Here is a 15,560-nt window from a genome sequence, read left to right as displayed (position 1 = left end):
TTCGAATGCTTGGTTACCAAGGAATGGCCCTATTTGAAACAATTAGAGGGATTAGGAGGTGTGGCCTTGTTGAAGAAAGTCTATCACTAGAGGAGGGTTTTGAGGTTTCCAAAGTCCCTGGCAAACCCATTGCCTTGCTTTCTAAGCCTGCAGGTCAGGATAGAGCTAGATATCTGCTACTGCTCCAGAATCGCAAACTACCATGCTCCCCACCGTGAAGACAACGGACTAAACGTCTGAAACTGTAAAAAAGGATAAGTCCCCAATTAGATGTTTTCTTGGATAAGACTTGCTGTGGCTATGGTGTCCCTTTACAGTAGCAGTGACTGGTGAATGTATCTTTAAAACAAGTAAAAACTCAAACAACTCCCCAGAAAGTTGAAATTCTCCTAAGCATTTTATACACTTGATGGCATTAAGCTATAAGCACTACAAGTATGTAGCTTAGGGGAAAAAAAGGAGGGTATTCCCCATTCTTTGATCTACTTCTAGCCGTTTCATAGCATTCAACCTAGTATGTGCCAGACACCTTCCTAAAGCTTTCTTCATGTATTAAGCAAGCTTCAGTTCCTTAACCACTCTGTAAAGTAAAGAGAATCATGAAATCCTGTGGTAATTTTAATTCTCTTTAAAAGATGCTGAAAGATCAGGCAGGCAAGTCGGGACAACTTAAGAGGCCTCACTACGTGTTCTTAAAGTTTGAAAAATACAGGTCAGTACATGTAATTAAGTGTCAAAAAGGAATTTCGCCCGGGTGTCCCAGATGATGCTCTGGGACGACGCACTACAATACATAGGGTCTCTCGCTAACCACTACAGTACCTCGTGCGGAGCTGCCCTGGCCTCTACAGGTTTCCCGGGAAAGGTGCCGCCTGCACCTTCTCAACCAGTCTTGCTAGAGTAGGAGTATACTTTCCCGAACAAAGGCGTTCGGAGTGACCGCCTCTCCAGCCACTCAACGCTGAGAACAGACCGGCGGCCTTGGTTCAGTGTAACTTTCAATTGGTGGAGTAAACCTGGAGGAGGCGGGTCAAAGCGGAAGTCCCGCTTCCTTTGGCGTTACAGCCAATCACAGCACCTTGAAAAAAAAAGAGTTAGGGTGCATCGGTGTGTAGCGTTCTGGGAGTCCTGAGGGCGGGGCGGGGACCCGGCGGGTCGCTGAGGTGGGGGTTGGTAGAGGACGCTTCCCGAGGGCGCGCGGAGCGGAGCCGGTGACAGACACGCACGAGCGTGTGCGCTCCCAACTACTGCGCGGCCCCGCGACCCCCGTCGGTCGCTCAGAAGCCCGGCATCGGCGCCACAGCCGTCTAGGATTCCCGTCCCGAGGTGTCCCCGGTGTGCCCAGCTCGAATCTCCGAGCTCCGGGCCTCGCCTGCTCCCGCCGGCGTTCCCTCCGACCCCTTGTCGTCAGAGACTGTCCCTAACTCATCTTTTTGCACCCAGAGCCGGGTCCTCGCGGCCCATGGTGGCCGCTGGGGACCCAGGCAGCCTAAGTCTGTCTCGGGCGGGCCAGCCGGCCACCATGGTGGCCCTGAGGCCTGTGCAGCTACTCCAGGGGGGTTAATAGATCCAGAACGCGGGCCTAGGGGTGAGGGGGTCCCAGGCCAGTACCCCGCGCCATGGCCGGAGCCATCGCTTCCCGCATGAGCTTCAGCTCACTCAAGAGGAAACAGCCCAAGACATTCACGGTGCGGATCGTCACCATGGACGCCGAGATGGAGTTCAACTGCGAGGTAACCGGCCGCCAGCCCCGACGGGCAATGAGCGGAGAGCCGCGGAATTTCTGTCTGTCCGGCCGCGGCGTGCGTTCCTACCCGTGGGGTGCCCTCGTTGAGGTGACAGTCGAGGTGGAAGCTTGAGGGATTCCGTATATATCATCTGGAACCGGAAGGGGCTTTTTAGTGCCAGATCACAAGTTAAAGCTAGTGGTTGCCTTTTTTTTTTTTTTTTTTTTTTTTTTAAATTTAAAGTGGGTCTCTTGGTTTTGGCATTTCCTGAAGGCTATTTTCATTCATTTGTTATTGGAAAACACTGGAATCTTCTGTAGTAACGAACAGGTTTACAGTGTGTAGAACTCGCGCCTAAAACTCCACGGAGTTTTTCACTAGGTATTAACTGTGTACCCTAGGTCTTAAAAGTTACATCTAGTTTCAGTGGAAGTTTGTACTTTTCCCTGTTCCAAACTTAAGTTTTTGGGAAAAACTTTGAGGAAAGAGCGTCTTAAATTTACTTTCCCTAATTTCTAACATGGTGATAATAGATATCACTTGTTGAAGTGCGTGCGTATGTGTCTGTCTGTCTGTCTCTGTCTCTCTCTCTCAATCTGTGTGTGTATGTGTGTGTGTGTTTTCAGGGCCTTGTGCATGCTATGCAAGCACCCCATCACTGGGTTGTATCCACAACCCTGAACATTTGCTAAGTGTCAGACATTTACACATTTGACTCTCAAAAAACAAACAAAAAACCCAAAGCAACAACAAAAAAGAGGTGCCTGTGACACTGGAATATACTTGATTTGGATCCCTGGCCTGTTGCTTTTAAAATCCTTGGACTCTCCAAAGTAATAGAATCTTCAATTCTTGTGTGTGTGTGTGTGTGTGTGTGTGTGTTAATGCGTTGGATGGTGTTGCCACGTTATAGTAGTTTTAGAATTCAGCCTGGTTTCCAGAAAGGATCTTTAAGGTTGGGACTTCAAAATTCTTCCCTTAAGATGGAACTTAAGGGGGCTGGAGAGATGGCTCAGAGATTCAGAGCTCTGGCTGTACTTCCAGAGGTCCTGAGTTCAATTCCCAGCAACCACATGGTGGCTGGTAACCATCTGTAATGGGATCCGGTGCCCTCTTCTGGTGTGTTTGAAGACAGTGACAGTGTGTTCACATACATAAAATAAAAAGAAATGTTAAGAAAAAACCCCCAATTATTTAAAAAAAAAAAGAAGATGAAACTGAAGGTTCAGTTGATCACCAGTAGCCAATGATTTAATCAACAGTGCCTGTATAAACTCTCCATCAACTCCTGAAAGGATGAGGCTTAGAGAGCGTCCATCTGAACATGTGCTCTAGTAGTGGGTATAGAAAGTCTGCACAGTTCCTCACATGCCTTACCTGATACATTTAAAAAGATCTTGTAATATCTTGTGCCCCTATGAAAAATAGGTAAACCTCAGTGTTTTTACTCCTGTAAGGTGTGGCACTAAATTAACCTGAACCCAAAGAGGGAGTTGTGGTTCTTGAGTGTGTAGCTTCAGAAGCATGTGATTGGCCTCAGAAACAGGAGGCAGTCTTATGTGGTTGACACTTTGTCAATGAGATATAACTTTCCAGGAAGAGTATGTCAGAATTGAATTGAAGGATATTCACCTGGTATCTGATGGCAGTCAGAATTGTTTGATTGTTTGGTGGTTTGAGAGAAACCCCCAACTTTCTTATTTATATATTTATCTGTTTGTTTCTTTAACACACATTTTGGGCCATGTGCATCAACACACAGGCCACAGTTTTGTGAGAGTTCAAGTCCAGCCTGGGCTACAGAAGGTGGTAAAAGCTTTCTACAAGGTGAGGGAAAAAACCTTATCTTTTCCTTTATGCAGAGTGTCTCAAGATTTTGAACTTCAGACTGAGCTATTAGCCAGTATGATACTGACTCTCAAGCAGTTAAGTCTTGGCTACCCAGAGCTTTGATTCATGGTCAGCAGGATTGGTAGCAGTGACAGTAAGGCAGGAGCTGCCAACTTGTTTCTGCACATGGCTACATAGTCAATCATTTCAGCTTTATGGAGCTCGGGATTCTGTTGGAACTACTCAACTCTAGCTTTGCTCTTCTATAGGACAGACTTAAGTAGGGCAGTATCACACTTCACTGACATACATTTTCTGCTCCGAAACTGGTGAAAATACTTCTGAAAACTACCTTTGGAAATGGTGTAAGGGTGACTGGCAAAGGCAGCAAGAATGGGGATGTAACAAGGGGAGAGGCGGTAGTTTGAATCAAGACTGTCTGCTGCTTTCCCTTCCGGCGAGATAGAGCGGTTTTTCTACTTGTTGCTAAGGCTAAGTTCTAGGAGGTGCACTTGGATGACAGGGCCTCTATTTTCTATTCAATCCCTACTTGTGGGTCTGGATGTGGCATACTGAGATAATTTAGGACCTAACTGCTCTAGCACCAGCTTTGACTTGTGAGGTGGTTAGTTATTTGATGGTAGGGAAGGCAAGTTGCAACCTCTACCTACTGTGTTTTTCCACTAAAGACTCAATCCTAGATTTGGTGGGGAATGGGACAACTCAGAGAAGCTTGCATCATCTCCTTCCCTAGTTCTAGAATCCTGGTTCAGAGATTTTTATGTGAGGAATGGAGTGGGGCAGAACATAAAACAGAGAGTTGCTGGCTAGGGGTATAACACTGGTAGAGCACATTCAGGTAGTCCAAGAGTCAACCCCAAAACAAGCAAAACTCAGATTGTCCTAATCTTCCCCCAAAGGAAATAACTCATCTGAGAAACACAGTGGGAAAGTTCATGCCTGAAGGCAGTTTTGAGAATACTAGCTTTTAGTGAGAGAAGGTTGGATTGTTTGAAGAAATAGCCTGGATTTCATGTTTTCCAATTTGCTAGAAATTAGTAGGGAATCCTCCTTAGGTAAGCATAAATATCAAATATTTACCTCCGAAGCAGTTCGACAGAGTAACCATAATTCAGTAGGCTAGTTTGTATATGGGTTGTGCCTTAGGGCATTGTTACAAATGTTAGAAAACAAGCTACAATTACAATGTAACAGTTGGATGGTCATGGAAAGGAAATACTAAAACCATGTCGTTCAAGGTAACTGTTCAAAGCAACACCTCTCTGTGAAGAAATGTCATAGGCTTTCACAGTGTGTAGGATGAATAGATTTTCTTGAAGTCATCCAAACAATAAATAGTCACCAAACAATAAATTGTAGGACTTGATGGTAGATTTGATGGTCTCTGTCTGTAATCTTAGCACTTGCTGGAGAATGGAGAGTTCAAGGCCAGCTTGAGTTTCATAGCAAGTTTTGTCTCAAAAACGCAAGTACAGTGCTACCACTCCCCCACCAAATAAAAGCCTTCATAGGGGCACTCGAATCACTAAAATATGTTATCTGAAAGTCCAAAACATTAAAAACTATGAGATATGAGAAGAAACTCAAAAGTGATCTTTATACAGGGGAAGAGGAGGTGGGTCTGGGGAGGGAGAGTGAGCTGTTGGGGAGATTGTGTAGTCCGTAAACTGCTTGCCAAGAAAGTATGAGGATCTGAATTTTGATCCTGAACACCCAAAAGCTGTGCTGGAGGTAGCTAGTCTAACTAAATCATTGAGCTCCAGGTTCAGTGAGAGACCTTGTCACCAAAAAAAGAAAGAAAAAAAGAAAAAGAAAAAGGTGGAGAGTAATAGAGATACTTAATATTGACCTTTGGCCTCTGCGTGTCCATGTGGACTTGTGTGCTACCTGTGTACACATCTACACACACACACACACACACAAGATTTAGTAGTCATTATAAATATATTCCCATAATTTAAGGGAAGCACAGAATAGTAAAGGAAGGTACCATAATACTGCCAAATCAAAAGGAAATTCCTACAGAGGGGAATTATAAACGAGAACCTAATGAAAGTTCTATAGCTCAAAAGTACAGTAGTTGGATTAAAATACTCAGTAGAGGAACTCCAGTTATAAGTTATAAATTATGTAAATTATAAACTGTAAGAAGAAGGAAGAAAGACATTGGTGGTGGTGGCAGATGACTTTAATCCCAGTACTAGGAAGGCAGAGGCAGGCAGATTTTGAGTTCAACGCCAGCCTGGTCTACAGAGTGAGTTCTAGGACAGCCAAGCTATACAAACTCTGTCCTGAAAAACAAAACAGAAAAATAAAACAAAATAGAACGCCAACTAAGAATTCTATCTAGCAAAGTTCAGTATAGTTTGCCATTTCCGAGTGGTGAAGTAAGACAACAGACAACCAAAGCCAGGAGGTTTTATTGCCCAAGGTCATGCCTTACAGAACCTGTTAAGGGGTCCTTCAGGCTGAAGGTAGGAGACCTCAGACAGTAATTCAAATGCACATGAGAAAACAGTACAGGTAATTATATGATTATATAAGATGGTGTAAATGCACAGTTTTCTTCTTAAGTGGTTAAAAATGTTTAACTGCATATAATGTTGGGCATATAGCATGTATTGTATGTATAACACGTTGGCTAACAACACAGAAAAGATGTGTTGGAACAAAGTTATAATAGGCTAAGGAAATAACTACAGATGGAAAAAGAATTGCTGTAATAGTGAGTTGTGTGTTTGATAGGTGTATATACTAACACTACACCAGAACATTTCTGAATCACTTAAACTAGCTTAAACCCGAAGTTGATTTTGATAAGTCAAGATTATATGATAAGCTCTACAGAAACAGCTACTAAAAAGATCTAAAAATACGAATCTAGGGGTTAGAGAGATGGCTTAGTGGTAAGGATTATTCACTGCTCTTATGGAGGACCCAGGTTTGCTTCCTACACCCACATGGCAGCTTATAACCACCTGTAACTCAGTTCCTGGGCATCTGATGCCATCTTTTGGCCTCCGTGGGCATTACATGCACGTGACACACATGACACACATGATGTTTTGTCCTGAAGATTGAACCTCATGCCCAATAACAAATATTTCAATGAGTTGTTTGTTCTTTTTTGGAGAAGGAAGCAGGCCAAGGTTTCATATAGATCAGGTTGGCTTTGAACTTGGTATCTAACTGCAGCTGACCTGATTTCCTGCCTTTATTTTTCAAGTGCTGGGATTATAGACATTTGTCAACATGCCCAGCTGGAGAGATGCCTCAGTGGTTAAGACCATGTCCTGGCTGGTCACAGTGGCATATACTTTTAATCCCAATAGGCACTGTAATCTCTGGAAGCAGAAGCAGAGTCGATCCCCAAGTTTGAGACCAGTTTGGTCTACAGAATGAGTTCCAGGATAGCTAGTGAGACCCTGTCTGGAAAGCAAAAACAAACAAACAAACAAAAAACCCAGACAATATTCTACTGTAACTTAAAGACCCTTTGGGTTTTAACCCTATATCAGGGCACTCAACATCATTTGTAACTCTGGTTCTAGAGAGGTCTTATGCCCTCTAATCTTCATGGGCACTTGGACTCACATACATGTACATTCCTACATTTATACATAATTAAAAATAGTAAAAGTAATCCTTAAAAACTGATCTGCAGATAAGAAATAACCGTATGTTCAAGTAGGATGTGGTTTCTCAGCTTCAGCACTGCTGATGTTTGGACTGGATAATCTTTAGTATGGGGAAGCAGTGATGTGTACTGTAGAATTTTTTGTTTTATTTTTTGAAACTTGTTTTTTGTAACAAAAACAATCTCACAACATTTATTGTCATCTAATGATAATGTGCAAGTAAAATAAGATGAGTAAATGTCCCAGTAGAAGACATCTTTAAAAACACCAAATAGCTTTCTCAACTTTTATTATCTTCTTTTAGCATGATCCGACCCAGTTGTCTTCTGGACTTTGTTTTAGAATGAATTTCTTCTGCATCATCTAATACGAGGTTTGTGTACTCATCAAAGCCAATAACAGCCCTCTATCCACATATTCACTTGCTCATGCAGCCACACCTGAATTCGAGACCTATTCTGCAAGTATCTGAAGATAAGGTTGATGGGCTGCACTGTCACCTTCTGTACTTTCTGGCCCTGGCTGGAGGAGCATGCCATGGTGGAAGTCACAGAGACCACCACCTCAGAAGCAACTTGGAGACAGTGTTTTCTATGTAGGACTGCCTGGCCTGAAACTTACTATGTTGACTAGACTAGCCTCAAACTTGTAATGTGTGGCTTACAGGCTTAGGCTACTAGATCTACAGGCATTGTAGGATATTGATCAAGCCCTCCAGCTTTTGATCCTTTCCATATATCCATCCATCCATCCATCCATCCATCCATCCATCCATCCACCCATCTGTCTATTTATCCATCCCTAGTTGTGACAAAAAATATTTCAAACATTAAATGTCCACCCCTACCATCCCCCCACCCCCACACATTGAGACCACAGTGCAAGTCCATACAAAGGGATAGTAGTACTAACAGTCAGAGAAGCATAATAGTATAGCAACTTTTAAACTTTAATGGCCCACAAATGACATGAAGGTGGCAATTAAACCTGGGTTTCTCTGTGTAGCCCTGGCTATCCTAGAACTGCATCTGTAGAACAAGCTGACCTTGAAATCACAGAGTAAGTGCCTCTGCCTTCCTAAGTGCTGAGATCAAAGGCCTGTGCCACCACTACCTGGCTGAGAAATCTTCCTTTTTTTTTTTTTTTTTTAAAGATTTATTTATTTATTATATATAAGTACACTGTAGCTGTCTTCAGACACACCAGAAGAGGGCATCAGATCCCATTACAGATGGTTGTGAGCCACCATGTGGTTGCTGGGAATTGAACTCAGGACCTCTGGAAGAGGTGTCAATGCTCTTAACCACTGAGCCATCTCTCCAGCCCAAATGCTTATTTCTAATTAGTTTTCAGATGATGTTAATGCTGCTGGTCCAATGGCCACAATTTAAGTGGCAGAGCAGTAATAGAAGGCACATGGACTGTAAATAAGACAGATTGAAACTTCAAGTTTGGCCTTTTTCCTACCCACTTCTGCTTGGACTGTGATGTTTCCACATCAGTAAAGTGGGATCAATAATACTGGCCCTGCACACTTGCCACAAGGATGTGTGATGCTTAGTTCTCCCAGAAAGATGCAGCAGAAAGGCTATAACTGGCCTAAAGTAGGAGGCTCGTATCACTTTAGTCACTGCCCTGTTGTGTTTTTTGTTAAGTCATTGCATCTGCCTTGGACTTCAAATTATAGTGGAAACACCATTTATACATGATGTTTGAATATTTTGTTTAAAGTAATAATAGTATGTTCTGTGGTGTTAGAGAGCTTAAAGAAGCAAATAGTCTCATTCTCTGCCATGTTTTTGTGCCAAATTTACTCAAGGAGATGGCAGGTGCCTTAGGGAAAAAAGAAAGCCAGTATTTGTAGAACTCTTGGTTTTGTTAAGGTCAAATGACCTTAAAGCGACCTTCCAAGAAGGATTTTAGAACCAGTGGTAGCTGCCATGTGAGTCATGTTACCTTATGGCAATGAGTTCACGATTTTTGCTGCAGCAATGGGGTGGACTCTCTCTCTCTCTCTCTCTCTCTCTCTCTCTCTCTCTCTCTCTCTCTCTATCTACCTACCTATCTATCTATTTGCTGCATTGCACCATTGGCTTGATGCTCTAGAGGATTTTTCCACTTGAGAGATTTGATATTTGTCATCTTGAGAAAGTGGATGCTGAATGTAATTTGCCAGGAGGCTAAACAGTTATGTTATTTCTTATCTAGTCTGGGATTTTGCTCTAATAATTCAATCTATCAGGGAGATGAGTCAAATATGAAAAATTTCTCAAAATTGAGTTGTGAGAGATTCTAATTCTGTATTACATAAAAAAAAAAAGGTCTTCTCATGTTGGTTGGCATTTTAAATGTTTTTACCACAGCCAAATAGGGTTATGATCAATTGACGTCCAACATAACAGGTCATTATACCATATAACAAGTATATAAACATTATACCATATAAACAAGACATAGTTTGTCTATAATAGAACTTTCAAAGGGGAGGAAAGCAGAAGGAATAATTCTAGTATTTTTAGTATAGTCTTTATTCCTATACTTCCAAAAACATAGGCATATAACATCTGGAAATTATGATTGCTATTTTATAGGGTATATAGGATATTAGGACTGTATGTGTGTGCACTAAGAAGCCTATTACAGAACAAAGGCTCTCATCCTTTTGCCACCAATGTCCTATGGACAGTGCATTTGAATGGTCTGTGGTCTGTGGTGTGAAGGATGGAGAGGCAGGCAGCATGCTGGTTAGTGCTGCTATTTTTATGGACTTGATACCTGCCCATTAGTGGGCTGAAGGACTAGGGAATAGCAGTGACTGTTTTATGTACAGTATTCAGTGGTTTAATTCCACTTGATATAACAGGGCTTCATTTATTTATTCAAGAGAGACTGGGTTCCCACAAAGGCTAGGCAGCTGACATCACCTAATAGTGATCAAGGTCATTTTGGACATGTGTGTTATTATTTATTTTGCTTCCAGGGGGGAAGCAGGATTAGACAGGATAAATAGCTTACTTAATGTCTCAATGGAACCACAGTTGATTCAAGGAGAAGGACACACAATTGAAAGTACCAGACATATAATGTTCCAATCAACAGTGCCCTTCATGTGTGGTGGTGTCCCCATAAGCTTATAACATGGCTGGAAAATTTCTATTGCCTAGCACTTTTTTGTTTAGTTTTAGGGGTTTTTTTTTTTTTTTTTTTTTTTTTTTTTGAGATAGGGGTTCTTTGTGTAGTCCTGGCTATCCTGGAATTCACTCTGTAGACCAGGCTGACCTTGAGCTCAGATATCTGCTTGATTCTGCCTTAGCTCTGGGATTAAAGGTTTGCAATGCTGTTACTACCTGGCTTGTTTTAGGTTTCTTTTTCTTAAGATTTATTTATTTATTTATTTATTTATTTATTTATTTATTTATTTGAGTACCTATCTGCATGTATACGTACATGCCAGAAGATGGCATGGGACCCCATTATATAGTTAGCGAGCCACCATGTGGCTGCTGGGAATTGAACTTGGGACCTTTGAAAGAGCAGCCAGTCCTCTTAACCACTGAACCGTCTCTTCAGCCCCTAATTTTGTTTTTTTTTATTTTAATTAAACTTAAAACAATTACAGATGTGAAAGGGTATGTATGGAAAGCCATATGATTACTTTTGTGGACTCAGCTCTCTCCTTCCACCTTTAAATGGGTTCTAGGGATAGAACTCAGATGTCCCAAGCTGGCCTTGAACTTGCTGTGTAGCAGAGGATGACCTAGAATCACAGACTGGGAGACTTGGTCCCTGGTGCTTCTTCTGAGGAACTTGCTCCTTTACCTCTCTCTTGGACCATCTGTAAGATGGGAAGTGTCATGATTTTCTTGTAGGGAGTTATTGGGAAAATACTTAGGCCAATACCTGGTACAAAGTAAAACTATATAAGATCTTTTGAGTAAATGGAGGTATGTCCTAAACTTCTAGTAATTTCTTTGCTTCTTTTAGCCTCTCCTATACTTTGTCACATACACTTTGCTCTGAGCCCATTGGCCCAGTTACTCTCTCAACTTCTGTTCAGAGTCTCTGTAGGCCTGGAATGCCCTCCTCACTTGTTGCCTGGTACAGAGATACTAGTAATTCACTTGCTGTCCAAGCTTTCTTTTTGTGCTGGGTATCATACTACTACTAAAAGGTGGGCCTGGGATTTGAATCCAGGCAGCCAGTCTTCCAGGCCATTCTTTTCTTCACCAAGTGTGTCAGTAGGAACAGGCCAGCCCTTTCTACCAAGTATGACATTCTGTAGGAGTCTCCAAGTGGAAAGAAGGAAACTTTAGAGCCCCCACCACCACCAAAAAAAAAAAAAACCCCAAAAAAACCAAAAACGGATTTTAAGTATTTGGTAAATAGGAAAAGTGGGAATAATAGTCTATTTAAAGAACTTATTATTAAAGACAACTTATTTGTCTTTGTCATTATTTTATTTATTGAACTTGGTGTAAGATTCTATCTCAAAGCCATTTTGTGAACTTGCTAGTGGGCTTAGATTTTGTTGGCTAATGACATGACTAACACTCTCTTTGCTGTATTGCCTCGATGCCTAGTTTGTCCTTTGGATCACCTGAGCATTTTTTATAAGACAGTCTTTTTCAGTTGCCCATGATCAGCTTGGAATTCATGCTTTTGGCCTAAAGTAAAGCTTATTTTGCAACAGTTAAAGTGTTTTCTAGATGCATTTTTCACATTTTTTATGGTCAGAGTGGTTCTTCCTTGGTATTCAACCTGTCTAAAACATGTGGTGTGCCCACATAGATATCAACTGGTACCTTGTTTCTTTTTCTTTGCATATTGGGATTGGATCCCACAGCCTGCAGTACACCAGACCAGTTCTTTACCAAAAAGCTACACCCCCAGCATTGGTTTAATTTTTTTTTTTTAACTTAGAAGTTCACCATTCCTTTCCCTCCAAGTGTCTCCATTAGTTCAGTTTTAGAGGAACCCAAACTGAAATTATCAGAATACAGTAAGAAGAAGAGGACTGCAGGCACATTGAAGTGCATGGCTCCTTTCTGAGTTTCAGAGGAACTCCTATTGTGGTGAGGGAGAAAAGACATGGACAGACAGACAGACAGACAGGGAGACAGAGAGACAGAGACAGACTGAAAAACCGAGGAAAGGTACTAATTTTTCAAGGTGCTCATGATCCAGTTAGAGATAGAAGATATATATTTTTGTATATGCACATACACAACAAATATTTGGGCTTGAAATGACATTAAATCATATTAAAATGGGGATAGAAGCCATGCAGTGTGAGAGCTACTTAGGAGACTGAGGCAAGAGGATTGTTTGAACCAGGAGTTTGGGACCATCCTGGGCAACATAATGCAGGTTTGTCCTTTTAAAACAAAACATAACAACAACAAAAAAAGAAAAGCCTTTCTTAGAAACATGGATATCAGTGAGTGCCGAAAAGACAGATACATGGGTCTAATGAGTACCAAGGTCTTTCAGGGAGTTTGCTGACAAGCCGGGTTACAATTGGTCTCTGGAGGACTACACACCTTCTGTATGTGGTTCCCTGTCACTTGTATAAGATCACTGAGAGCCCTGAGCTGGGCTCTGAATATCTGGTGTCTAGGCTGAGCTCTTTTTGGGCTTGTTGAATCTCCTTCCCTAGTTGTTCATCTGAACACTAAAGGGAAGGAGTCACATTTCAAAAGCCTTCAGCGATTCTCTCTTCCCATTTTTGTGAGACAGCATTTCACTGTGTAATCTCAGCTGGCTTCTTTCTGAATTCTGTTGCTTCAACCTCTTGTGTGCTGGGATTACAGGCATATACCACAATCCCATCTTAAAACTCAGAGCTACTGACCGCTCTAGAGCTGGTGAAGCTTCTTTGGTTTGTTTCAGGATGATGTGTTCCATCCTCGTGTGTGTGCTTGTGTAGATTAGAGTCTAAATCCATATTTTAGGAATACTTTTAGCATGCAGAAAATTGTTAGTAGTTCTGGGTTCAAGAAGTAAGTTTGTTTTTATTGTGTTGGAGATGGATGGCCATAGGCAAGTACCCCTCTTCCTCTGAGTGACATCCCAGGTCTTAAACCTTAAACTGTAATGGGTTCTGAGAGGCTCAAGCTGCTTGTCTCAGTTGAGGAATCCCTGGCACCACTAGGTGGAGACAGAGGACAGATTTTTCTAACTATTCCTATAACTTACTGTTACTTTAGTATTGCTAAAGTCGGTGTTAAATCTTAGAATTGGGAGATGGCTTAGCACTGACTGCTCTTCCAGAGGTTCTGAGTTCAATTCTCAGCAACCACATGGTGGCTCACAACCATCTGTAGTGGGATCTCATGCCCTCTTCTGGTGTGTCTGAAGACAGCTACAGTGTACTCACATACATAAAATAAACAAATCTTCAAAAAACATTTAAAAAAATTTTAGAATCAGAGACAGAATGTTTAAGTTTTCTGGGTGCTGCATGGACAGGTTTGCATTCTCTGGTTTCTGTTATCCAGAAGTTTGTTTGGAGGGGAGGAATTCCGAGTTGGAACCCATGCCTACGCTGCTGGTGCTTTACTACTGAGTTTTGTCTCCAGTACTACTGAGAGGTTTTGTTTATTTGTTTGTTTAAAATTTAGTTTGGTTCTTTGTGAATGTCACAGTCATGTGCCCCAGACCTACTTATCACCCCCTCTCCTTGTACCGTCCTCTTGTAACCTCCCCTCCAACAGAGAAAGCAGATCTTGTGGAAGCTGCGGTGAATCCCACAGTATGCCCTTTAGTCCGCACTTCTTTGCTTACAGATGTTCATTGCAATAACTTGTTGGTCTGGCTTCTGCTACACTATCAATACTGGAACCTCACTGGGACTTCTCTCAGATGTACTGTTGTTGCCCTGTGTCATGGAGATCCTGCAGTTTTGGATCTGTAGGACCAGCCCTTCATGCACTCCAGCAGTTAATTTATTGATGGGGTAGATATTGGGGTGGGTTAATTCAAAGCCTTGTATCTGGACCTGAGAGGTGTCTAAGCTGGTTAACCCTCTGGCTCTCCTGCTCTTGTGTCCTCTTGTGCCAGCTCATCCTTAGTCCCCACATCCAGGGCCAGCACTACTGTGCTCAGGTGAGGTGCTGGGCTTTCCGGAGTGCGGCAGCAGCTGAGGTTCTTAAATTTGTTTTAAGTACTAGGGATAAAGCCTTGAGCATGCCTGGTAATTGCTCTTCCACTGAGCTATATCTCTAGTCCTTTATTAATTTTACTTTTTATTGGGAGGCAAGGGTGTCAATAGGGGTTGTCTGAGTTAGCCTTTAACTTATAATCTTTCTGCCTCAGCCTCCTGAATAAATATGCCATTTTGAGACTGTGCCCTAGGACTGACTTAGGAGCTATTTATTTATTTATTTATTTATTTATTTATTTATTTATTTATAATAGCCAAGAAGGAATAATCATTTAGATAATAGTCTGGGTTGGTTGTATTTGATAGTCTGCTAATTTTGCCTAATGTTGAGGCACTTTTTGCCTTGTTGAAGTTGGAGAGATGTTTCTGTGATTAGGAGTAGGTGTACTGGCTACTCTTCCAGAGGACTCCAGTTTAATTCCTAGCAGCTATCTGTGGTTCACAACCATCTGTAACTCTAATTCCAGGGGATCTGATGCTCTCCTCACAGGTTTCAGGAATACAACATGCAGGGAAAACACCCTTCACATAATTTTCTTTCTTTCTCTCTCTCTCTCTCTCTCTCTCTCTCTCTCTCTCTCTCTCTCTCTCTCTCTCTCTCTTTCTTTGTATTTTCAGGGGAGAGCCTGAATATTACACATCATGTATGTGTTTATTTATTTACTTATTTTAGTTTTTTGAGACAAGGTTTCTCTGTGTAGCCCTGGATGTCCTGGAACTCACTCTGTAGATCAGGCTGGCTTCGAACTCATAGATATCCACCTGCCTCTTATCTTCTGAGTGCTGGGATTAAAGGTATGTGCCACCACCAAAATGTTTAAAATTATATTTAATGTAAAGATATAAGCATTGCATCTTTCTTCCTGGTTTTGTTGGTGTTGTTTTGTTTTGTTTTAGACAGTCTCTAGCTCAGGCTGGCTTCAATTTCTCAGTTATCCTGTCTCAGCCTCCTGGTGAGTGTTAGGGATACAGGCATCAGCCACCGCTTCTGGCTTAGGCTTTTGTTTTATCCATACCAAACAATCCTTACTATTGTTTCTAGAGAATTGTTATTTTCAGTATGTTAAGTATTGTAATCACTGCTAATTGCATATTCTCCACAGCATGTTATTTGCTAAAATCTTACTTTTCATCAGTATTTATAATGATCATTTTTTGTTGAATTAGAGAGTTCATAAAACA

General features: G+C 41.8%; 1 protein-coding gene across 6 annotated transcripts in view; it reads left to right on the top strand.

Annotated features, from left to right (window-relative positions):
- Positions 1–1,154: 1,154 nt before the first annotated feature.
- Positions 1,155–15,560, top strand: part of NF2 (NF2, moesin-ezrin-radixin like (MERLIN) tumor suppressor) — a gene marked incomplete at its 3' end in the record, with an annotated part of 82,088 nt that continues 67,682 nt past the window's right edge. For all 6 annotated transcript variants that reach the window (XM_080942439.1, XM_080942440.1, XM_080942436.1 and 3 more), the window contains exon 1: positions 1,155–1,733. In XM_080942439.1, the coding sequence (XP_080798565.1) occupies positions 1,620–1,733 (114 nt within the window). In that variant the 5' untranslated portion in view covers positions 1,155–1,619. The remainder of the gene's footprint in view (positions 1,734–15,560) is intronic.

This window comes from Micromys minutus (genome assembly GCF_963924665.1).
Source record: "Micromys minutus genome assembly, chromosome: 1".
NCBI classification, from domain to species: domain Eukaryota; kingdom Metazoa; phylum Chordata; class Mammalia; order Rodentia; family Muridae; genus Micromys; species Micromys minutus.
Note: the sequence above shows the minus strand (reverse complement) of the source record. Positions and strands in the feature narration are given on the sequence as shown.